The sequence below is a fragment of the Rattus norvegicus genome, chromosome X, assembly GCF_036323735.1.
Source record: "Rattus norvegicus strain BN/NHsdMcwi chromosome X, GRCr8, whole genome shotgun sequence".
Lineage (NCBI taxonomy): Eukaryota > Metazoa > Chordata > Mammalia > Rodentia > Muridae > Rattus > Rattus norvegicus.
Genome location: NC_086039.1, coordinates 67,771,753 through 67,797,537, shown reverse-complemented (window position 1 = coordinate 67,797,537; position 25,785 = coordinate 67,771,753). Strand labels below are relative to the sequence as shown.

At 39.2% G+C, this 25,785-nt stretch overlaps 1 protein-coding gene across 3 annotated transcripts in view; it reads left to right on the top strand.

The window, feature by feature from the left end:
• Ophn1 (oligophrenin 1) overlaps window positions 1-25,785 on the top strand; it is a 378,262-nt gene that overhangs the window by 220,680 nt on the left and 131,797 nt on the right. For all 3 annotated transcript variants that reach the window (XM_006257072.5, XM_039099689.2, NM_001107848.1), the window contains 3 exons: window positions 1,842-1,875; window positions 2,381-2,443; window positions 3,839-3,913. In XM_006257072.5, coding sequence (XP_006257134.1) covers window positions 1,842-1,875; window positions 2,381-2,443; window positions 3,839-3,913 — 172 coding nt within the window. The remainder of the gene's footprint in view (window positions 1-1,841; window positions 1,876-2,380; window positions 2,444-3,838; window positions 3,914-25,785) is intronic.

The following is a 25,785-nucleotide window of genomic DNA, read 5'->3' as shown; positions in this document are numbered from 1 at the left end:
CGCTTCTATGTCCATCCCTCTCTTACACATGCCCTACCCTTAGCTGCGTGAATATCAGAATATATTAGAGGCTAATTGTGGAGAATGATGCTAAAATATAGATCCTCTGAACATGTATCCTCCCCAGCTTGACTGTGGCTGACCCCACTGAGCCCTTGTTTATAAAAGTCACAGCAAATGCTATTCAATGAAGAAATGCCTCTCCCTGAAATAATTCTGAGGACTTAGATATGCAGTACTTTTTCCTTTGAAAAGGAGGGACTGGGCTTAGTTCTTCCAGCCTCACCTGGTGTTACTGTTTTCTTAAACACCAAAACCACTGATCATATGAGCCATGTGTACTTTTTTTACTTTAAGTGTATCAGTTCACCATTTTACTATTAATGGGAGCTATTTTGTGGTTGGCTCTTTTCCCCCCAATGTCTTAAGATGCCTCATTATGTTATTAAGTTATTCAAAATTGATCTGTTTTTGTTGTTGTTGTTTTTTGTTTTTTGTTTTTTGTTTTTTGGTTTTTTTTTTTTTTTTTTTGAGCTGGGGACCGAACTCAGGGCCTTGTGCTCTTCTGCTTGCTAGGCGAGTGCTCTACCACTGAGATAAATCCCCAACCCTGATCTGGTTTTTTAATGTAGGTAATCAGGGCTAAAAACTTCCACTTTAGGACCGTCTAACAGTGTCCCATGTTTTGATGCATTGCATTTTGATTTTTATTAAATTTTAGGAATCTTTTGATTTTCTTTTTATTTCTTCATTGGTGGATTTATCATTAGATAGTTGTTTAATCCCCATGAACTTGTATATTTTCTATGATTTCTCTTGCTGTTGATCCTAGCTTCATGGCATTGTTTTTGAATAAGCATCTCTTTGTATTTTAGTATACAATCCATTTCAAAGCGAAATTCGATGGGTTAAGTATGTATGGTCTGCAGAATTTGGATGGAGTGTTCTGTACATTTTCATTTCATCTATCTACGATGCCATTTACTTTCAATGGTTCTGTTACTTTTTGTTTTGTCTTGCTTTTTTGTTCAATTGATCTTCATGATGGTGAGAGTAGGGTATTGAAATCTTTCAGTATTACTGTGTTTGGGTTAATCTGTGACTTTTATACCTAATGGTATTTGTTTTGTGAAATAGGATCTGCCTGTGTTCTATATGTAATATTCATATATTTGGAATGGTATCAACCATTTTAGTGTTAATGCCCATTACCTGGGTGTCCTTAAGAAGACCACTTCCTTTTCTACCTTTTTTTAGTATAGAATAGTTTATTCAGGGCATGGGAAGGGGAGTTGAGGGAATAGAGACAGAGAAAGACAGAGAGAGAGGGAAGGATGGAGGAGAGAGAGAGAGAGAGAGAGAGAGAGAGAGAGAGAGAGAGAGAGAGAGAGAGAAGGAGTAGAGGATGACCATGAGCACGTGGAGGTGGGGGAGGGGAATGGGGGGAGAGAGAGACAGAGAGAGGGGGGTTAAGGAGCAAGGGGACAGAGCAAGAGCAAGAAGGCAAGATAGCAAGAACCACTTCTCTTTTTAAAATGTATTTTTGCTCCCCCCCCAAAAAAAACCTGCCCTAAGCTTTACTTAAATTATGTCTAAGGTGAATCAGCTGCAGCTTCAGCTGTGTGAACCATGTGAACATTCAGTACAACTTTTAGGTGTTGCATTTTCTAGAGATCTGGGTAAAGATAACTCTGTCTCACCTCCTTTTCTTGTTACAGGTCTAGCATCTCTAATGATTTTGATAGCCTATCTAGGGAATGAACTGGCATCCTTTTTGAGTGAGTGAGTCACAATAGTGAGTCACAATAACCTAGTCTTTGTTGGTTTTTCTTCTTTTGTAGATCTACCACAGTCCTATAACAAAACAGGAAGAAAGTAAGTCATCCCAATTTTTACCCTATGGACATCATAAGCTCAAAGCTGTCCCATTGGCAGCAAACGCTGGCATTGATGACATGCCCCATTCAAGCAAAACTGTAAAATGAAACCTAGCCTTGATTTGGAATTGCATATTGATTGAAGTAAGGAAGTTACACCATTGAAACTAATGGTGTGACTGCTACTGTTGATCCAGAGAAATACATTATCTCCTCCTTGTTGTAGACAGATGGTCAAAATTCTGTGGACTTCCACAGTAGCATTTCCTATTTGGCATTGCTCATGTTTAGGGTAGATGTGATATAAAGGGTTAAGCAGAAGCACTTTGTGTTATAACTGTCTAAACCTACCCTGAGAATGGCATCATTCAGTCTCACAGTGAGTGGAGATGTACACCTGCCCTCCTGGTTCTCACTGAAGTTCCTTCCCGAGCCTCTTGAATCTTGGGTAGAAACTGCGTATTATGCAATGAACTGACTCTACTTTCCTTTCCTTTAAACAGTGGAGCTGAATGAAGTGGGGTTCAAGTTTGTTAGGAAGTGCATCAATTTTATTGAGACCAAAGGTAAGATTGAAAACAACACTTTGAAAGTGTTGAATTTGCACTCCCCCTCAACACCTCTGCTTTTACACTAAGGAACTTTCTCTAAAGTAAGAATCGTGTTATCTGATGCTCCGTACCCATCATCAGAATGGCAGCTTTGTATAAGGCTTGTGTTTACCACTTGAATTGGTCTTTGGCCTTGGGAGAATGGAGCCTAAACATGGCATAGACTAAAGTCTCCTGCAATAGCCAGTTTTATTCAGAGCCCCAGACAATTTATATTGTAAGGGTTAAGAAGAGTCACACAAGGAAAGTGTACAATCACAAGAACAAACCTCATGTGGAAAATCACGTATTTCCATAGAAGCATATAAAGAAATAGTGGTACCCAGTTTTGATGAAGTAAACTCCCTCCTATCCACTAGAGCTGCACAAAGATACCTTCCAAGAACAATTCCAGGTTTTTGAAGAAACAGGTGTCACAGGACTCTTGTTTTCTTGGAGCTTTCTCACAAGCACCCAGAATTTCCCTTGCACAAGTCCATTCTTGGACTGTGTTTTGATAGCTTGTACACTGGACACAAATTTTAAGATTTCAGCCAGTTCTAAACTGGCTTCCATTATAGCGTTCCTCATCCAACCATAGATGCATAATTTGTGGTTTTCTCTTTTAGAGAGCAAAGCCTTGGAGTGGTGTAGAATGCATTCTGAATTAGCACCTACTGTCCCTCAAGCATTCCACTGACAGTCCCATCTCAAACAATCGAGAACTCATCTTCTCCCACATATTGTTTTAATATCAGTTTAAAAATTGATGGGTTCACATCTAAACTCAGGGACATGTAGAATTAGCGCACTTCTCCACTGACCTTTAAACGACCTTGTTTCCTTCTGAGGCTATTTAGAATGCAGGTGGCTGTGGTGTATAAATCGTTGTTTTCTTTGAAGCATTGCATCAGCCTTTCTCAGTGGAAAAGTGGCCTTTTACTTCACTTTTGCTGTCTTCCAATCCTCTCCTTTCTAATCATAGCCCAAGAACAGCTTGGGGATGGATATCACCTCTGTATATTTCAATCGCTAGCTCCCTTCTGACCTGGAAGACTGTCCCCCAGCTACCTGTGGCAACTCATTGAAGCACATGCCTATTTACTGTAGAGTGTGTTAGATAAACTGGGGGTGGGGTGGGGCGGGTGGGTAGGAACAATCAAATGGAACCGTGACAGATCTTTGGATGTATGATAATGACTGTAGGATTGTTCCTCTGTGACAGGAGAGGGCTGGAGAACTAGAAGAGAGAAGGAAGAGCCTCTCTGTTGTCTGTGAACTAACATCAGTGTACAAAGCTTCCTTTTTCTGCCTTGGGGACCTTGAACACTGGAGCAATACTAATAAGATAACCTGGTTTTCCTTTCCTAGGGATCAAGACAGAAGGGTTGTACCGCACTGTGGGCAGCAACATCCAGGTTCAGAAGCTGCTCAATGCCTTTTTTGGTAACAAATTTACATTTTTTTTAAAAAATGGGGTTAGTTTATACAGAAACTAGTGTGACTGAAAGAGAAAGACACATTTCTCTGGAAGGTTGAAGAACATTTTAAATTTGAGTTGTGGTCTTGTTCTGTTGTTCAGGCTAGTCCCAAATGTTTATACTCAAGTAATCATCCCGCCTCAACCTCCCAAGTAGCACCATACCTAGCCTGTAGAAAATTAAGAAATATTTTTAGAGGTGAACCCGACAAATATTTTACATACTTAAGAGTAAGAGACCATCTTTCATTGAATATATGTCTGTCACCTCTCATTCTCTTATCCTGTTCATTCCTCAGGCCCAAAAAAGCCAGCTCTGCCACCACACCTCTGCTCAAATTTCTCTGGCCATGATCATTGCACGCATGCGCACTTCTACCAAATCCAAGCAGCACTCTTCTCTCTGCTTTCTTTGCTCTCTGGCTTGAACACATTCTCCTTGTGGGAACTATCTCCTTACTTGACTCCCACGATCCAATACTCTCCTCATTCATTTAACTTTGTATTACTCGTTCATCAGTAACCCTTCCTGGATTCCCTTCCCCCCACCTTATAAAGTTTTAAAGATATTTTCCAGAGTTCTGTCTTGGGCACTCTTACTTTTTCCTTTACTGGGTGATATTTATCCTGGATATGGGTTACATTTTTCTTTTAAACAGTATGGCCTCGTGTGTGCGCGCGTGCGCGTGTGTGTGTCTGTGTGTGTGTGTGTGTGTATGAGCGCACACTCATGCGCACAAGTATCTGTACATGGCTATGTGTATATGTGTGTCTTGTAATCTTCTTTGGATGCTGTTATGATTTATGGAATGTCTTATTTTCATGAAGTCAAAGACCATTGAGGTAGGGTTGTTGTTGCTGTTGGATTTGTGTGTGTGTGTGTGTGTGTGTGTGTGTGTGTGTATGTGTGTGTGTGTGTGTGATTGTTTTTGTAGGGTATCTATTCAAATGTTTTTGGAAGTTTGTTAGGCTAGACATAAAGTATTCTCTACTGGTTTGTTTAGACCTGCTAGTAAGTTTTGATGTCTCTGTGTCTTCATTCTTACTTATTAGAATGAAAATTTGGGGCTGGGGAGATGGCTTAGTGGGGTAAATCACATACCATGCAAGCATGAGGGCCCAAATCTGGTTCCTCAGAACTCATAGAAGCCAAATAAGGTAACACCAGTGCACCTGAGGCAAAATGAATAGTGGAGACAGGAGAATTCCTGGAAGCTTGTGGACCAGCAAATCTGACACAGTGAAGAAGAGATTATCTCAAAAAGTTTAGCTTGTGAGGAACAGCACCTGAGAGGGTGGGTGTCCTGACCTCCACATGAGAGCCGTGACACTCAGTCCTACACTCAGGCAGGCGCAAACAGGTACACAAAACCAAACAGACACATTATATACAGATTATACAGATACATTCAAAAGACAACATAAATGTCTGCTTGCTCTGGAACTCCTGGCATTTTTCAGCATAACGCCCCATTGTTTAACTTTATGTTCTTCTTTTGCCTGGCTTGTGGAGTTCTCTCTGGCGTTCTCATTTATGTACAGCTTTGTATTTAGCAGCTGACTCAAGAGGATGCCTAGGTTTTGGCCACTGCTTTGTCTACCTAAGCTCCTTCTTCTTAGTCACTGTGCTAGGTACATTTTTCTTCCTGTGGCGTTAGGGATGGAAGTCGGTTTGTTATGCATTCCTGAAGAACTGTCTTCCACTGAGGTGTATCCTTAGGCTGTGGCTTGGAAATTCTAGCTAGCTAAGCTTTCCAGAAGTTTGTTTGTTTGATCTCTTCAGTTGACCAAGACTTTAGCTTGGGTCCTAACTCAATTTGTTATCCAAAAAGTATTTTCAGATAGCAAGCTGTGGTGATGGTAAGGTTTTCCTTTCTGTGTCTCTCTGTGTCTGTTTTGTCAGCCACAGTCCTGCACTAGTAAGTCTTGATCCAGTTGCCCCGCTATATCTGGGAGTGAAAAAAAATCCCTCTGTGTGTTCGATACTAGCATTTATGTGCTGAAGTCTCAGAATTGCCATTCCTGACATCTGTGTGTATGCTGCCAATTAAGCCTGCCCTTCTCAGCCTTCCTTTGGTCCTGGCACACATGGGAGTGTGTGCAGACTATCATCATTTGTGTCTGTGTAGCACACTAGGGATAACCAAGGCAGTAAGCTGTAAAGCTCAAGGAATCAACACTAGACACTCTGCATACACTCTTTGTGTAGATGGCCCAAAGGTACGTGCATTTTCCGTGAGTAACATGAAACTGTTTTTTTCTTCACTGCAAGCCATCATCTTCCTTTTGAGACTGGTGGTGAGGTATCTGAGAAGCTAATTTTGACAGTGTCACAGAACGAATTGTGTGGAAAGCCAAAGCCTAGATAAAGTGCACAGTTTTTATATTTTCTTTCAATATGACAAAGGAGAATGGAGGACACAAGTAGAATCGAGGTTGTCTATCAGGTGACCTTGACATGGAAGATTCCCTGGTTATCCTGGAAGGCTTAGTGCAATCCCGAGGTGCTTTAATGCGGGGGAGGAATTCAGAAAAAAAGAGTCCAGGAGAGAGAGCACATGGGGATACAGCCCAGTGCTTCTGGAAGAAAAAGAGCTGAAAAAGAAACCCCAGAAGCCAAGGAATTAAGTTTCCTCTCCAGGAGAGGTGTAGCGCTGCTACAATTCCCTGTTAGCTCCATTTATTCATTCTGTCTTTAGGAGATCTTTCCCACTTAATTTGTTGACTTTATTCTCATGGGCTCTCATTATAACCATTATTTATGATTTTTCACAGCACGATGTTTGTAAAACTGCTCTAGCCTCAAATCAATTTTCTGATGTAATCAGCTAAGCTGCCTGAAATTATTGGGACGTACAGCAACCATTATACCCTCTTTTTCTTAGTCCGCTGACCCTAATCACTGCTTCGTAAAAATGAAAATGTCATCCTGCTTTATTTCTCCACAGAATAGGAAATATGTGTGTGGTTGGGCAGAGTCTTGCAGTGAGCTTTGCTCTAGCACAGTGTGTAAACATATATTTGCATGTCATACATTTAAAAGAAATGTTGAGATAAAAATTTTCAGTAACGCATAATGGGGACCATTTTGCCCCCTATTGGGTACCAACTTAGGTCTGGAAAAAAAAGTCAATGCTGGTTATTTTATAACAGTTGGTTTCCTGGCAACTGGAACTCCATGGTATGACATATTGTTCTGTAACCTGAGGCTAGGAGTGACATTGCATCATAGGACTCTGTCCTAGAAAACTGGACTTGTTCCATGGCTTTCCCCCCTCTGTTCTAAGGACTTCAATCTGTGAAATTGTCTAGCTTAAATATTGGAATAGGGAAAGAAACGTGTTTTTTCAGGGTAAGAGAGATTGAATTACATCACTCATTAGACATGTTTGAGACATCTCGATGTTGCCAGGGAATAGACTAATTTAAAACTTTGCTATAGTAGAGAACGAGCAATTGCCAGTGTGGTTATAATAAACTTGTAGCTTCAGTCCCTGTAAGGGAGGGGAAGACATTGGATTCTGATGGCAGTGAATGATGGCAGTGGCAGTAACAAGGTGAAACAACTTGCCAACATGATGTAAAGCAAAGGGGCCCAACCTCCCTGCAGCCCCCTCATATCTGGCCCACAGCTAGAAAGTGCTACTTGCAGTCAGCATGGATCTTCCCAGTTCAGTTCACGTAACCAGGAAAATACCTCACAGATGTTTCCAAAAGCTTGCCTCTGTACATTGACCTTGAACTCAGATTTGCATGGCCCTGTCTCCTGAATGCTGGGATTAAAGGCATGGACCACCATGCCTGAATTTAATATTTTCTCTAATTGTAGCTTGCTTTATACCAGGCTGTCCTTGAACCCAGAGATCTGCTTGCCTCTCTCTCCTGGGATTAAAGATGTGTACCACCATGTTTGGACCATGTTGCCCTGAGATCACAACTCCCTTAATCTGTTATCTCCTCAAACATAGGATTCAGTTCCATTTCACTTCCTGATGCCCCTTTATTATTTGACCATAGATTTTATATTTTTCCTTTCTCAGCTTGCTACTTTTCATTAAAACACTCTTCATAAGATTAAACCAGAGAACAAAGTCTCTCCTGGGCTTTTTTTTTTTTTGAGACTTTCTTTGTCAATGGAATTAATATTAATCTTTTTAACTTAGCCTCAGGTAGACTGTTCAGACAAGGCCAAATAGCAGCCACATTCTTCACCAAAATACCACAAAAACAGTCTCTTAGCCACATACTAACATTTTTCTCCATTGAAAACTCTCAGGCCAGCAGGCCTACATAGTTCAAATCACCCTGAGCACCATGGTCTTCTATATTCCTACTAGGATGGCTCATTAAGCCCCACTTAAAACATTCCACTGTTTCTCAAATCCAAAGTCCCAAAGTCTATATTCCTCCAAACAAAAACATGGTCAGGCCTATCATGGCAATACCCCAGTCCCAGTACCAACTCATTCTTAGTTAGGGTTTTACTGCTGTGAACAGACACCATAACCAAGGCAACACTTATAAAGAATATAGCATTTCATTAGGGCTGGCTTACAGGTTCAGAGGTTCAGTCCATTATTATCCAGGAGTGAGCATGGCCACATTCAGGCAGGCCTGGTGCAGGAGGAACTGAGTGTTCTACGTATTCATCTGAATGCCACTAGGAGAAGACTGTTCTCATAGCTAGGAGGAGGGTCTCAAAGCCTACCCCTATGGTGACACACTTCTTCCTACTAGGCCACACCTTGTAATAATGCCACTCCCTGGTCCACGCATATTCAGACCATCACAGCATCAATCCCCTCCCTGTCTTCAAGTGACATTGTTCATTTGCTTGCTAAATGCATGTGGTTTTCCTTGAGCATAACTGCTCTTTCCTGCTTAGTTCAGGGTTCATTATTTTCCAACCCTTATTCAGATTTCTGGTTTTTTTTAATTATTTCATGCTACGGTATCCCTTTAGTGGAGCAATTGCCACCTTAGATAAGAAAAAAAAATGTCATCTATGAAGTCAGACAGTTTTGTTATTCCTCTATATCTGTGTACTTGGGAATTCTGCTAATACCTAAAGTTCTGTTTTGATATTATAAGGGAAAGAAATGACTAAATGACTAGTTGTCAAAGAGCGTTCTTTTTTTTTCCCTTGAGTTATAGCCTATGCAACAACTTCAACAATTTTCAGAAAAATGACAAGGCAGAATGAAAGGGCTTTGAGATTAGGGACAAGACTTGTGACAAGGTTGTTGGTAGACCTTGTTCATTCCTCTGGCACTGTGTTCTGGCTGACAAGGTCTAAGCTGTGGCCAGGCAGTCGTTACCCTTTGTTTTCTTTGGTAGAGTGGAAGTGGAATTCTTTTACCTGTAAATCCATGTCATGCTTTTATAAATGCAGTGAGGGTGTAGGACCTTGCTGCAGTATCTGCTACTGCTTGTCTTTGTTTGCTTGTTCTTTTTTTTTGGGGGGGGGTGCTGGTGTTTGAACCCATGGTCTCACACTTGCTGGACAAGTGCTCTGTCACTGAGTTTTTCCCCCTAGTGTTTTTGCTTGTCATAATTGCTTTTAGTTGCACCCTGATTCTCATTTAGACTGTCATGTTCTATTCTTCAGTAGCACAGTAGCTTACGAAGTGAAAGTTTATGCGCGCGCGCGCGCGCGCGCGCGCGTGTGTGTGTGTGTGTGTGTGTGTGTGTGTGTGTGTGTGTGTGTGAGATGTTAAAGTGTGGGTATGTGTGTGCTAGTGTGCTTGCCTGTGCAAGTTCTCCTAGAGGCCAGAGACTGACCTCAAAATCTTCCTCTCTACCTTACTTAGGATTTAGTTATTTTATGCATGTGTGTGCCTGAGTCTATGAATGCATATTACACACATGTGGGTACCAGTAGAGTCCAAACGTGGGTATCTGGTCCCCTGGATCTGGAGTTGCAGACAGTTCTGAGCTTTCTGACATGGGTGCTGGGAATTGAACCCAGGTCTTCTGCAGGAATAACAAGTGCTCTTAATCACTGAGTTGTCTCTCCCCTTCCATTATTATTGAGACAGGGTCTCACAGAGGACCTGGAGGTCACTGTGTTAGCTAAATTGCCTGGCTAGAGATTCCAAGGATGTGCTGATACCTCGTGCAATGTCCAGGGCTGAGTTTCAGACACACACATGCTGCCATGCCCACCATTTTACATGAATGCCGGAGATCCAAACTCAGGTTCTCATGTTTGCACAGCAAGGCCATTATCCACAGAATTATCTCCACAGTCACCCTTACAGCCTCATTTACAACCACACAGTTAAGCACTTATTTTTCACTAATTTTGTACTTTTCTCTCTCTTATTGTGAATATCCTAGTGTAATATAAACATTTGGGGTTTTATTTTTGTACTGTTTCACCATGGAAAGGGTGTTTTTCCTGATTCTCAAAGAAAGGAACCAATTCTTAATCTTGCTTGCAAATCACACATACACTCATAGTTGTGGCGTGCAGGATTTTAATGTAATGGAATGTGACTGTGGACAATTATACCCTCCACTGCTCTCTGAAATACTTAGAAAATTCTCAATTTGAGTCAGAAACTATTGCCATCAAATTACCTGAGCGATCTTTAGGAGTTCTTCATAAACAGAAGAAGCAGCAAAACTTTTAAGGTGAGGTCTCTGTTTTTAGAATTAACTTCAGTCCTACCAAGGAAGCCTATGGGCTAGCCATTACATGATATAGTCTTCTTTAAAATGCCATATATGTGCTAGTATCGCTGTCTCTCTTATGTACACTAACTGCTTATGTCTTTTAGATTTTGACGAAGTCAAATAAAAATGTGGTTCTCTTTCCTGTTCTATGTGGCCATGCCTCTCTGCATTCTCTCTCACTTTTCCTCAATCCCTTATTTCTCCCTGTACCTCCCTTTTATCCTCCTCCCATTCACTATTTCCCCCATAGATACCTCTTTCCCTTGCAGTCTCTTGCCTCAGGTCTCTCCATGATCCTTCAGTCCTTAGGTGGGGGCCAGCTCAGTGTGTATTTGTAGGTGTGGTGGTGCTCTGAGCATAGGAATGTGCAATCCTACAGAAGGAAGCTAATACAAACCTTCCAAGTTAGTCCTAAGACTTTATCAAACAAATCACTAGTACGGTCCTGTCTGTTCTTCATTCTAATGCCCATGTTGTACCTATTAACCTTGTGGATCCACACCTGCTGTCTTCAAGATTCCCCCAGTTACTCAGTTTGACAGTTGAATTCCTTCTTGCCTGGATGAAATCCCTGCTATAAAGGCTGCAGCCACCAGGCTTCTGATTTGGGTTCTAGATAGGGGATTTTTTTTTTAACTCCATAGGTTTGTTTTCAGAATTGAGCTTTAAGTGAAGTTATGTTCCTAAAAAAATGGTGGAGGACCATTGCCAGCTTTTGTAAGTCAAAATACAAGGCTTTTGTTACAATTAAAATTCTCATTAAACAGACTTACAGATGCATGACAAAAGCTATTGTTTTTGTGAAATTCAACTTAATTGGTCATTTTAAATTTTATGTGGCTATCAATCTGGCGCCGTGTTCTACAGGATTGTATCTAGTCCTCCTGGGCAAAGATTTTTCTATTTAAAATAACAACAGTGTCAAGCCCCAGAAGTGTTTTATGAATTAGATTTGCATCCTGATAACTTGATGATCCCCTAAGCCCTACTACAATAGACTGCTAATCAAATGAATCCAGGTTTGTTATTTAGAGCACAGAGTAAAGCCACTACCATGACAACACTGTCCCCATAACCTCTTAGGAGGATCAAAGGTCGGGGTACATATTTATAGTGCTTTTATAATCTGGTTTCAGCAAGTCGTCGTTGGGATCTGAATGCTTAAAATCGGATAAAGTTAATGATCTGATTTTTATATTAACATTATATCACAGCTTGTGACTTATGTCTTAAAGGGCTTTGAAAGAAACTTTAAAAAGTAAATAGGCATTCAACATGCTCGTTTTCCAGCTGTTCTAAGAAGTCACTGTTTATCCAGATGAGAGCTACTTGATAGCTTGTTGTTCAGATAAATGGATTTCCAGGAAGTTTCTGAAATGAAGCTGTTTGCAACTTCTATGTACTAGAAGGAATTTCCTGGAATAGTAATTCAAGTTAATGTAGAGAATTAAAACATAAACTCATACTATTCAAGACGGTAAATTGTATGGTTGCCTCTGGTTTATTAAGTTTTTATTTTAGTGCTTATTTTTCAGCCCAAGATGCCTTTCAAACTTTTCATTTGAATGTAGTTTTAGTCTCACTAATTTTCTATGGTGTCTCTAATGCAGAGGTATCTAACACTTGCATTTATTAAGTAAGTAATCCACCCAGCTTATCAACTATGCATGTCCTTGAAACTTAGTAGCCCTTTCATTTTATTTAAAGATAGGAAAAATAATGTGTAGGTTACCAATAAATTAGCATAGCATCTCTGAAGAAAATATAAACCTATTTTATGGGCAACAAACAGGATCATCTAGCTGTGCCTGTATATTAAATTTCCCGTAGAATTATTCAAGCCACCACTGAGGGTTATCTACTTTTAAAAAAAATTGCTTTTTACTTTGAATTGTGGTAAAGCGTATGTAATAAAATTGTGTTAACTAGTGTTTGGCAATGTTAAATATATTGTACAACTAATATCTAGAGCTTTTTTCACCATATACAACCAAAAATCTACACAATTAAGGAACGACCTTCCATCTTTACTTTCCCTTAACTCGTGGAAGTGTAAGTCTACTTTCCGTTTGTGAATTTGACTTCCCAAGAGTCAGGGGACCTCATATATGTGGAACACTTAACACCAGTTTGTGTATTGCTTGCTTATTTTACTTGGAATTATCTAGTGAAGAGTCACTTAATATTGTATTATATATCTAAAATTTTAGCCCTTTTAATGTTGAATAACATTTCATTATCTGTGCTATATGTTCCACATTCTGAGTGTTTATTTATCTGTTGATAGAGAGTTGAGTTGATTCAACCTTTTAGCTGTTATGAATAATGGTGATATAAAAATAAATGTATAAATATCCATCCCATCAAGATTCTACTTTTATGTCTTTGACTATATAACCAGATATGGAATTGTTGAATCCTATGGTAATTCTATTTTTGTGGGATTTCTTTTGAGAAACCACAGTTTTCTATAGCACCACTTCTTTATTTTTTTAAGAGTTTCTTTATTTTTATTTAGTGCGTACGAGTGTTTTGCCTATGTGTATGTTAATCATTTATATGCAGTGCTTGAAGAGGCCAGAAGAGGGTGGTGGATCCCTAAGAATTGGAGTTATAGACAATTGTAAGCTAATATGTGATGTTCACTTTCGTTGCTACTGCATATCTAACTCCACTACTTATGAATCCTAATAAAATATCTGTTTTCTGATGGTCTTAGGTGATCCCCTGTGAAATGATTGCTTCCTACAGGTTGAAAACCACTGAGCTAAAGGGCATGCAAGAGTATCTTATTGTGGTTTTAAAATTGCATATCCAAATGCTGGCTTTGAGTACCCAGTTCTTTTCCTGCTGTAGCCTCCCAACTTTTTTCTTCTTTTCATTAGTTATATGGGTGTCTGTAATAGACCAATCCTTTTTGAGTTCATTTTTGTAGACAGTGTATTGGACAGGTCCAGCTTTATTCTTTTGTTTGTAGATAATGTCATTTGTTAAAGCACTGCCTTTTCCAACCCCCACTAAATGGTCCTTATGCCCTTGTTAAAATAATCTCAGCATACTTGTGAGAGTTTCGTTTGAAGTCTTCTTTATTGTACTGCTGTGCGTGTACACTGTTTTGGTTCTTCCAGCTTTGTTAAAGACAAGATGCACTGGATAATTAAAAGGATATTTTTGTTCCCCTCTTGCGGCAGGGGGAATTTTCATTGTTGAGGAATTTCTCAAGAAGAAGTAAATTTGAGATTTTATAGAGGCAGGCAATCAAGGGAGTCATTGTGAGGTTTATATGAGTCATGAAGAAGGGTGGACATGTCTCCTATATGGAAGGGTGGAGTGATTCTTTGAAATTATTTGTTTTTCAGATCACAAAGGCAAAGGGGATCTCCCAGTCATTGTGAATGTTTTCTTGGGACACGGGGTTCAGGCAAAGTTCAACGACTTGCTATATTGAAGTCAACTTTCTTTGCTTTGCCTGAACGTTGAACACACCGTAACAGTGATTTGTTGTTTTCCTATTTACATGTTTAAATAGGGAAAGAATCCTGTTTTGGTTAAAGAGTTACTTTTCTTTTTTTAGTTACTCCACGACTCATTTTTCCAATTAAATACACTGTAAACACTGTGTGCTCAGATTATTCCTAGTTTTCCAAAACAATGCTGTGTGACTCAGAAGGGACTTTTAAAGACATACTTAGAAATCATATTTATTACGTTTACAATATAAAACTTGTGCCCGAAACTACAGTTTTACAGTTGAAAACTCTTACACATAATCATCTCTAACCCTGCTTCTTCTTTATCCTGGAAGAGACTTTAATAGCTAGTTGTCTGAGCTTTGATCAGATGTCTCAGTCACAGGAAACTCGTTTGTACTGGCACATGACCCGTGGCTTTTGTCTGTCCAGTTTATTCCTGCCAGCATAGCCACTCTCTATGGGAGCCTTAACTGGATTAAAGTTAAGTATGGGTGTGCCATTCTGCTGAGACAGAAGAGGCATTAGAATATAAACCATGAAATAACAATCCTGGGTACAAAACAAATCCTGCGTAGAAAACAAAAATGGATACTTGGCGGCGGTGGGGGCAGGGGTAGGGGTGTGTCTCATTGATTGTGGGGACAATGCGCTTACACTTCAGATAAAAGTCAGTTTGGCCTATAGGATGAGTTCTTTAATTTGGGTCCAGGGAAATAGCCAAGCAGGTTTTCCATAGAGAATTTCAAATGATGGGTTTAAAGCAACCAGGCGCAAAATCTATGTGGTTTCAGTGTGGGTGGAAAGTTGACACTGGTATATAAGAGCAGTCTGTGCAGGGGCACAGAATGAAAGGGTAGGTCATGTCTGATATATGGTAGGAATATTGGTAGTTGGATCACCACACTCAGGAGCTTGCTAAACATGTAGAACTGGAAGTTATGTTGAAGGTAAAGTACTAAGCCCTGCTTCAAGCATAAGAAGGTTAAATGTTCAAAATAGAATCTGAGAAAACAAAGTTATATGACTTCATTATAAAGTTATAAGCCTATTAAAATATCATTGCTATGAATGTTCTAGTACACATCATTAAATAAACATCTTTCATTTTTTGAGACAGGGTTTCCCTGTGTAGCCCTGGCTGTCCTAGAACTCACACTGTAAGCTAAGCTGGCCTCAAACTCAGAGATCACCTGCCTCTGCCCACTGAGTGCTTGGATTAAAGGACTGTGTCACCCAAGTATGCCTTGGCTAAGTGAACATGCCTTTAAGTTAACATGTGCATGGATGTCTGTTGCCAATTCACTTAGAAGGAGAATTTCTGGTTCATAGAATATTCATGTGTTTAGGTGTAGAAACAATTTTTTATTGAGATATTTTTTACAGATCATAAAACTGCTGATTTGAAATGTATAATTGAAAGTTTTTCATTAACATTATCATCGAGCAATCCACTCGTTCTATAATCCTGTTGTAGAAAATTTCCATAACCCCATTAGTATCTACCTCTAGTGTTCTACTTAGTTTCTGGTAGTATATTTACCTTTTCTGAATATTCATAAAATTGATCTTTGTATGGCCTCTTTCACTTAGCATGCTATTTTCTAAGACATCAGTGATAGTAAACAAATGCTTCTCTAGTTCTTCCCTTTCTGCTGCTGGATAGAATTCGCTGGTCTAGGTTGCTGCACACATTACTGTGTTTCCGGATTAATGATCATTTGAACGATTTCCAGTTTGGAACTATTTTGAGTAAATGTTTGTGTCTTAGTCGTGGTGTGGGTGTATATCTTTATTTTTATTGGATAGATACCTGAGGGTGAAATTACTGGGTTGAAGAGTAAATTGATGTTTTAGCTTTTTGAGGAGACATGAAAATATGTTCCAAAGTAGCTGCACTGATAACCGTTTCTACCCCCTTGTGCCTTAGGGTTCTTGTTTCTCCACTTCTTCACTGACATTTACTATTGCCTGTCATATATTTATAAGACTTTACAAGAGTCTGAAGTGCTATTCCGCCATGGCTTTCATTTGCCTTTATGGCTGATAGTACTGAGCACTGTCCGTGTATTCTTTAGCCATCTATGTAACTTACTTGATGAATGTCTGACTATATATTTTTGTTTTCAATTTTTTAATTTTTATTAATCACTTTATTTATATTTCAAATGATGTCCCCCTTCCTGGTTACCCCCCAACAAATCCCCATCCATCCCCCCTCTCCCCTCTCTCGTTTGCCTCTATGAGGCTGCCCCCCCCCCATTTACCTACTACCACCTCACCACTCTAGTATTCCCCTTATGCTAAGGCATCAAGCCTTCCTCCTCTCCCATTGATGTCACATAGCCATCTTCTGCTACATATGCAGCTGGAACCATGGGTTTGTCCATGTGTAGTATTTGGGTAGTGGTTTATTTCCTGGGAACTCTGCTTGGTTGGTATTGTTGTTCTTATGGGGTTGCAAACTCCTTCAGCTCCTTCTTCAATCCTTTCTCTAACCCCTCCATTGGTGACCCTGTTCTCAGTTCAGTGGTGAGCTGCGAGCATCTGCATCTGTCTTAGTCAGGCTTTGGGTGAGCCTCTTAGGAGACAGCTATATCAGGCTCCTATCAGCATGTACTTGTTGGTATCAGCAATGATGTCTGGGTTTGGTGGCTGTTTATGGATCCCCAGGTGGGCCAGACTCTGAATGGCCTTTCCTTCAGTCTCTGCTCCACATTTTGTCTCCATATTTCATTTTGGCAGGAACATTTCTGGGTTAAATTTTTTGAGATGGGTGGGTGACCCCATCCCTCAACCAGGACCCTGCTTATCTACTGGAGGTGGTCTCTATAGGTTGTGATCTCCCCTTTGTTGAGTATTTTGGCTAAAGTCATTTCCATTGGCTCCTGGGAAGCCTCTTGCTTCCCTGGAGTCTGGGACTTTCTAGTTCCTACCCCATATAGTTTGATCACTTACCTTCATTGAGCTATCAGCCCTCTGTTAAGAATTGTTTTTTTTTAATTAGATCATTATTCACAACCTGTTGTTACACGTTTGTTTTACTTTTTAAATAAACTTTTAATTAAAATATAATTGTGTCATTTTCTCCTTTACTTTCTTCCCTCCAACCCATCTCATGCCCCTGCCTCTCAAATTCATGACCTCTTTGTTGTTTGATTATTATTGTTACATATATACCTATATAAATACAGCCTGCTGAGTCTGTTCAGTCCTTTTCATGTTCATATGATTTCAGGGCTGACCACTTGGTATTGAATAACTAACTGTGAGATTCATCCCTTGGGAAGATGAATTCTCCCTGTTTCAAGCCATCACGTCACTATTTACCTGCAGTTCTTTTCCTACTAACAACCTTGAGAGATTTCCTCCTTCCATGATAGCATGACTAGGTGTTGTCTTGCTTAGGTCCTGGTTAGGCAGCCATATTGTTGAGATACCATGGATGTAGGTCTCCTGACATTTCTAGGACATATAATCATACAGAAGAATTATTGTTCCTCTGACTTTTATAATCTTTCCATTATGCTACTCTAGAAAAGTGCCAATAATAGATTCCTCACCACCTCAGCCCGCCACCCTCTACCATCCAACTTCCTGTCTTAGTGACTTCACTTTGCATTGACAATACTTTACTGATGAGACTACACATTATTCCTTGAGAGTTTTTCTTTTTTAATTTATTTTTATTGGATATTTTTATTTACATTTTAAATGCTATTCCCTCTCCCAGTTTCCCGGACATAAGCCCCCTATCCCATCCTCCTCCCCTTCTTCTATAAGGGTGTTCCCCTCCTCTGCTATCCCCCCTTCCAGCCTCCCCAACATTTCCCTACCCTGGGGGTCCAACCTTGGCAAGACCAAGGGCTTATCCTTCCACTGGTGCCCAATAAGACCATCCTCTGCTACCTATTAAGTTGGAGCCCAGGGTCAGTCCATGTATAGTCTTTGGGTAGTGGCTTAGTCCCTGGAAGCTCTGGTTGCTTGGCATTGTTGTTCATATGGGAGCCCCTTCAGCTCCTTCAATCCTTTCTCTAATTCCTCTAGCGGGGGTCGCGTTCTCAGTTCAATGGTTTGCTACTAGCATCCGTCTCTGTATTTGTCATGCTCTGGCAGAGCCTCTCAGGAGACAGCTATATCAGGTTTCTGTTAGCATGCTCTTCTTAGCTTCATCCATCTTATCTAGTTTTGGTGGCCGTATATATATGGGCCACATGTGGGGCAGGCTCTGAATGACTGTTCCTTCAGTCTCTGCTCCAAACTTTGCCTCCATATCCCCTCAGAGAGTTTTTCCATGAACAATGAGCCTCCAAACCCCTTTTCCTCTCTGTTCCCTCCTTTGTATACACTGGGACCCTCTCTCCAGGCAAGGGGTATTTTGTACACTTCCTGGCTCACTTTGCAATCAAGAAGCCAGGCTTCTCTGGATATGTTTATAAAGAAAAAATAACACTTAATTTCCTTTATTTGATTTATCTCTAGATTTTTTTTGTATATGGCATGTATTGAAGGTCCAGGTTCTCCCCCTCTCCCCAATACTCAGGTATTGAACCCAGGGATTTGTATAGGATGCTAGGCAGTTACTCTGATACCGTTATAGCACTTTGGTTTGTTTATTTTAGGGGGACAGAATTTTGCCATGTAACCCTGTTATGAAACTCCCTGTCTTGCTGCCTCAGACTCCCAAGAGCCAGGGTTATATTTATTTGCCACCACAACTTGCTTGAAGGCTTTTTAAAAAATTTAAATGATCAAATATCTCAGTAGCATAATAATATCAGACTTACTTTCTCTACTGAATTTTACCTTTGGGAAAATTTAATTAATTATGAATATAAGAATTTTTCTAGCCTCTCAGTTCCATTCTCTGATTTATATATTCATCTTCACATAAATAGTTGTAGAAATCAGAAAATGAACGTCCTTTCAGCTTTCTTTCTACCTTTGCAAAATTGGTTTTACTGTTGCATGTGTTTTGCATTTCTGTTTAATTTAATGTTCTTGTCAATTGCTATGAAACAGCTTGTTAGAATTTTTATGGAAATTGTATTGGATATGCAAATTAATATTGGGGAAAATTGCCATCTTGACCCTTTCAAATGAAATGAGGACACATTTAATTTCCTTTTACAAAGTTTTCTCTATACAAAAAATTTACTTTGAGATATCTCATTCTTTTTATTATATAGTGCAGGAAGTTTCTATATTAATTCTTTTTAATATTATTCATTAATCATATGTAGAAATGCAGTTGCATTTGTCCAGTGTAGTGTTATACATGTTAGGCAAGTACTCTATGACTGAATATAAACCTAACAATTGAGTTTTGTGTATTGACCTTGTGTCCCATAATCTTATTGAACTTTTTTATTAGGTCTGATAATTTGAGTAAGAGGAGTTTTTAGGATTATTTATGTATGGAACCATGTCATTAGGAAATAAATCTTAAAGGACTTGGGAGATAGCTCCATAATCAAGAGTGCTTATCACACAAACCTAAGGAATGGAGTTTAGATCCCAGTATCCATTCGATAAGCTGGTTATCTTCACAAATGATTGTAACCTCAGCACTAAGTGTGGCAGAGACAGGAGGATCACCTTAACTGAATTCCAGCCTAGTTGAAAAGGTATGACGTCAGAGTCAGGGAGAAATTTTCCTCAAAGGAATACATGGACAGTGATAAACCATGACACCTTGTTTTTTGCCTTTGTGCATGAACCTGTGCATACATAAGTACATATATTCATGTATAAACATGTGCATACATTCATAAAATGCTTTATAAAAGAAAATAAAACAATGCACAATTAAAATAGAAAAGACTGGGCATCTTTATCTTTTCTTCACTCTTAGAAAACATTTCTTCCTTCTCCTGTCATTTATTAGGTGAGAAAGTTCTCTTCTAATTTATGTCTGTTAGATTTTTTTGTTATTATAAACCAACATTGAATTATGTCAAGTGGATTGTGGTATTATGGTTTTGTCATTTATTTTATGAATATGCTTTATTGCATTATTGAATTTTCAGATATTAAACCAGTCTTGTATAGCTGGATAAATCCTAGGTGGCCACATTAAACTCTTTTATATCTTTCGGATTTATTTCCTAATATTTTGCTGCAAATACTTGCATTTATATTTAGAATACATATTGCTCTATACTTCTTTTTAGTGGTGGTAATTTTTTTTGGCTTTGCTATGATGCTGTCTTTGTAGGATGAGTGGACAAAGAGTGTGCATCCTATTGTTTAGAATAACTTGATTATTGGCATTGACTTTTTTAACAATAAAATAAAAAAAGAAAAGTAAAAATTTCTGGGCCTGGACTTTTCCTCATGGCAAGATTTTAAATGGCTGATTAAAAATGTTCTAGGACTCATTTAGCTCTATATGTCTGTATATGTTTTAGTATAATTCTTTTTAGGAAGATTTTTAGGAACAAGATTCTTTCCATCTTGTTGGAATATAATTTGTTGGTGTGTATTTGCTCATAATATTTCTTTATAATCCTTTTAGTTCCTTCTAAATTATTAATGTATACTTTTTAGAGATTTATCTTCACTGATGTGTATGTAACTGCTACATGTGTGGGTACCCATAGAGACCAAAAGAGGGGATCATATGCTATTCAACATCCTCTTACCGTGTTTTTCTGTTTGTGGCTTTGATACAGGTTACAGGTTATATATGTAATACACACACACACACACACACACACACACACACACACACACACACACACACACACACAAAACCTGATGAGATCTGATGAGTCCATTTACTGTTGTTTATATGCACATGATTCCAGGGATAATCACTTGGAATTGGATAACCAATTCTGGTTCTCATTCCTGGAGATGACTAATTTTCTTTCTCTCAGAAATGCTTAGTTGCCTAAGGTTTTTTTGTCTAGGGTGGGATGCTTTGATAACAGCCTTCCATGAGAGCATGTCTATTGGTGGTGGTGGTGCTCAGGTTCTGGTTTTGCAGCCATATTGTTGAGGTCCCATGGATGTAGCTCTCCTGTCATTTGCAGGAGATAATCTCACAGCACATACTTCTTGTTCCTCTGGCATTTACAGTCTTTCTCCTCTTCTCTCACGTTACCTGTGCCTTAGGGCAATAGTTGTGCTACAGGTGTGTCTGTTGGGGCTGGACACCCCATAATCAGTTGATCTCTGGAGATTGACCAGTCATGGTATTTTATTATGATATTTCAAAGAGTAGCTTCTTTGATGAGGGATGGGAGCTCTGATTATCTGTGGGAATAAGGATATGCATTTAAAAAATCAGAAAGGAATTATGCTGATCTAGTAAAGTATAACCTCATTAGCTCTTAGAAGTGGGGTGGGTTTACACTTCAAGGCATGGTTTCTGCCCTATTGATTGGTGTATAAATCACAGTTATACCTCCATTAGTTACTGCCAAAATATGAATGCCACTATTGCAATTCTAGGGATATTTTGCCATGCTAGATATTGTGGTTCCTAGGTGTCACAGCTGGTTAGGACTACTGGTTGCTTCTGTCCCTTGACATCTTGTACAGTACCTTCTTGTAATAGAAAAGCTAATACTTAGGTTGGAGCCTTTTTAGGTCAGGACTTCTCAGATCCTTCAAGTACTTTGTCCAAAGTGTCTTGAGCAATAAGAAGTTAGCTTTAGTCTCTGGGAGGCAATCACGTGCAACAATAATAGCTTTTACTGTTTTGGGATACACACACGCACGCACGCACACATACACACACACGATGCATTATATGTAGTTTTATGTAAATAAAGATGATCCCTTATGGCTTTTTCAAAAACATTAGTTTTTCCCCTCTCCTCCTTCTCGGTTTACCTTTCTCTCTCCTGCCTAGTTACTCCTGACACCCGTTTTTCCATTTCTCCCTCCATGTCACTTATATTCTGCCATCCCCCCTCTCTAGTGCCCCTTTCTAACAGTTCCTTTTCCTCGCTACTTTCCACTATTACTCTAGGTGGTCTATTCACATTTGACGATTTAGGCAACAACATGGGATGTTTGTCATTACCCAATATGTTCTTTTCTCTTTCCATCTATTCATCTGCAAATTTCATGATTTCGTTTTTAAAAAGCTGAGTACGAGTCTAGTATGTTTATGTACCACATTGTCATTATCCACTGTCACTTATAGGACGTGCAGGTTGTTTCCATTTCCTTGCTGTTGTGAGTAGCGCAGCAGTGGATGTGGCTGGGCACGTATTCTGTGGAGCAGGATGTTAAGTCCTTTGGGCAGATGCTAAGGAGTGGTTCTAGAACATATGATATTTATTTTTAACATTTTGCGAGTTCTCCAAACAGATCTCCAGAAGGCCTGCACAAGTTTGCAGTTCTAACGACGGTGAATAAGCTTCAGCGATCCCAGGCATGGGCCAATAAGCCCCGGCCCACATTAGTCATTTATTTTTACTCATCTGTTTTTTTTTCATTAAGTAAATATAGTTTCCCATAACATTTAATTTACAAATTTTCACTGCATATATGCATTTTATTTTCTTAGTTTCTACTCTAAAAGTTAAAACTTCTCCCACAATCTGTTTAAATATTGTGTCAGTAATGTACTCAAGAGCTACTTTCTTCCCCCATTTTCTTTCCAGTTTTTTTTCTTTTTTGGGTGCTATTTTTGTTATCTGTATTCAACAATATTATAAATATAAACTACATTGTTATAATTATATTAATTCATATGATTTTTACATCTGAAAAAACTGAAGAGTGGAGAGCAAGTATATATTTATAAAATGTGCTATATTAAAGTTTCCATTTAGTTTTTCTAATTCTTTTCATTTCCTCCTATAGATTCCAACTACATATGTCTCCCTGTCCCACACATGTTCTTTCTGATATTATTGTGTAATATGTTTTATTCCTTTGTTTTGGGTCTAATAGTCTTATAGCTTATATTTTGCACTCATACCAGCAATGAGTGAGTGTTCTACTTTCCAAGCATCCTCACCTGCACGTGTTATCATGTTCTATTGATTTGATCATTCCGACCAGGGTAAGTTGAAATCCTAAAATAATATGTTGAAAACTTTTAAGTGTTTCTTAGCTATTCGTGCCTCATCTTTTGAGAACTTCATTTATTTCTATATTCCATTTTTATTTTTTCCATTTTTTATTATTTTGTTCATTTACATTTCAAATGTTATGTCATTTCCTAGTATTCCTTCCACAAGCCCCCTATCCCCCATCTCCCTGCCGCTATGAGGGTGCTTCTCCACCTGCCCACCCATTCCTGCCTCAGTGCCCTAGCATTCTCCTACCCTGAGTCATCCTCATCAAGCCTCCACAGGACCAAGGGGCTCCCATCCCATTGATGCCAGATAAGGCAGTCCTCTACTACATATGCAGCTGGAGCCATGGGTCTCCCACTATGTATGTACTCTTTGGATGGTGGTTTAGTCCCAGGGAGCTTTGGGGGGTCTGGTTGTTTGATATTGTTGTTCTTCCTATGGGGTTGCAAATCCCTTCAGCTCCTGTAGTCCTTGCCCTAACTTTTCCATTGTGGTTCCTGCGCTCAGTCTGATGTTTGGCTGCGTACATCCACATCTGTATTGGTCAGGCCCTGGCCTGTAGCAGTGGGGGAGGGAAACTGGGGGTTGCCACTAGAAAGTCCTAGATGCCAGGTACCCAAGAGTCTCCCAGGACCCAGCAGGGATAGCAGTAGCTGAAATACCTGACAAAGGGGAGAGAGAACCCGTAGAGACCATATACAGAGGTAAGACAAGGTCCCTGGTTGGGGGATGGGGCCACCCGCTCATCTCAAAAATATGAATCCAGAATTGCTCCTGTCTAAAGGAAATGCAGGGACAAAGAGTAGAGCAGAGACTGAAGGAAAGGCCATCCAGAGACTGCCCCACCTGGGGATTCATTCCATTTGCAGACACCAACCCCAGTCACTATTGCAGATGCCAAGAAGGGCTTGCTGACAGGAGCCTGATGTAGCTGTTCCCTATATTCCATTTTTTCATTAGGTTGTTTTCTTGACCTATTAATTATTGGGCTTAGATCTACTATTGGTGTCCTGTTCAGAAACTTCTTTCCTATGCCAATGAGACAGGCCCAGTGTTAACCTGATAAAGAGAAAGTACACAGTTTAGGTTTTATGTTGCTTTTCTTCATCCATTTGAAGTTGGGGTTTGTGTGGGCTGATACATAAGAACCTGTTCTCAGCTGTATGTATGTTACTCTTAATACAACCATCCAGTTTGACTGACACCATATTTCAAATACACTGCTTTGTCTCTAGTGTATACTTTTGGATTTTTTTGTCAAAAAATCAGGTGTCCATAAGGTGTCCATATGTGTGTGTGCTTATGTCTTGGTCTTCAATTTTACTACACTGATTACCCTGCCTATATTTAGGGCAATGCAGTTCAGTTTTTGTTACTATAACTCGGTAATAAAACTTGAAGTCTGCCAAGGTGGTACCTCTAGCAATTCTTTTTATTATTATTCAAGACTGTTTTAGCTAACCTAATTTTTTATGTTGTCCTATGAAGTTAATAATTGTTTTTTTCAATTTCTATGATAAATTGTGTTGGAGTTTGTGCGTGCGTGCATGTGTGTGTGTGTGTGTGTGTGTGTGTGTGTACATGTGTGTGTGTGCGTGTGTTGGAGTTTTTAATGGGAATTTTTTGAATCTGTAGATTGCTTTTGGTAGGATGGCCATTTTCATAATATTTATTCTGCTGATCCATGAGCAAGCACAGGAGGCATTTCCATCTTCTGATGTCTTCTTCAATTTATTTCTTCAGGGTTTTAATTTTTTTTTATTTTACTAGTCTTTCACTAGCTTCTTTAGAGTCATTGAAAGAGATTTTGAGGCTCTTAGGAAAGATACTGTATCCCTTTCTTTCTCAGTTTGTCATTTGCATATAGGAAGACTACTGGGTTTTGTATCCTGCCCCTTTGATGAAAGTATTTATTATCTGTAGACATTTTCAGTAGTACTTAGAGTCTTTTATGGAATAATTCATATTATCTGAAAATAAATATATATTGACTTCTCTTTGTATTTCTGTCCCTTGATCTCCTTCAGCTCTAGCTAAGACTTGACATACTATATTGAATAGTATTGATGGAGAGAGTAGCAATCCTTGTCTTGTTCCTACTAATTTTAGCAGAAGTGCTTTCAGTTTCTGTACATGTAGGTTAATATTGTGGACATGTAATAATCTGCCTTTGTTATGTTGAAGTATGTCCATTGTATCTGTGGTCTGTCTTGGACTTTTATTATAAAGGTATGCTGGATGTTCTCAAATGTTTTTTTCTGCATCTAATCAGATGATCATGTGATCTTTGTATTTTTGTCTGTTTATATGGTAGATTGCATTAATTGATTTATGTATGTGGAGCCATCCCTGCATCTCTGGGATGAAACCAACTTGATCGTGGTGGATAATCTTTTTGACATAATTCTTGGATTTGGTTTGCAAAATTTTTTTTGAGTTGTTGCATCTAAGTTCTTAAAGCATATTGATCTGTCATTTTCCTTTACTGTCGTCATCGTCATCGTTGTTGTCATCATCGTCATCGTCATCATCGTCATCATCGTCATCATCATCATCATCATTTTGGTTTGGTCTTTGTGTGGTTTTGGTATCAGGGCAATAGTGGCTTTATAAAAAATAATTAGGAAATGTTTCCTCAGATTTCAGTTT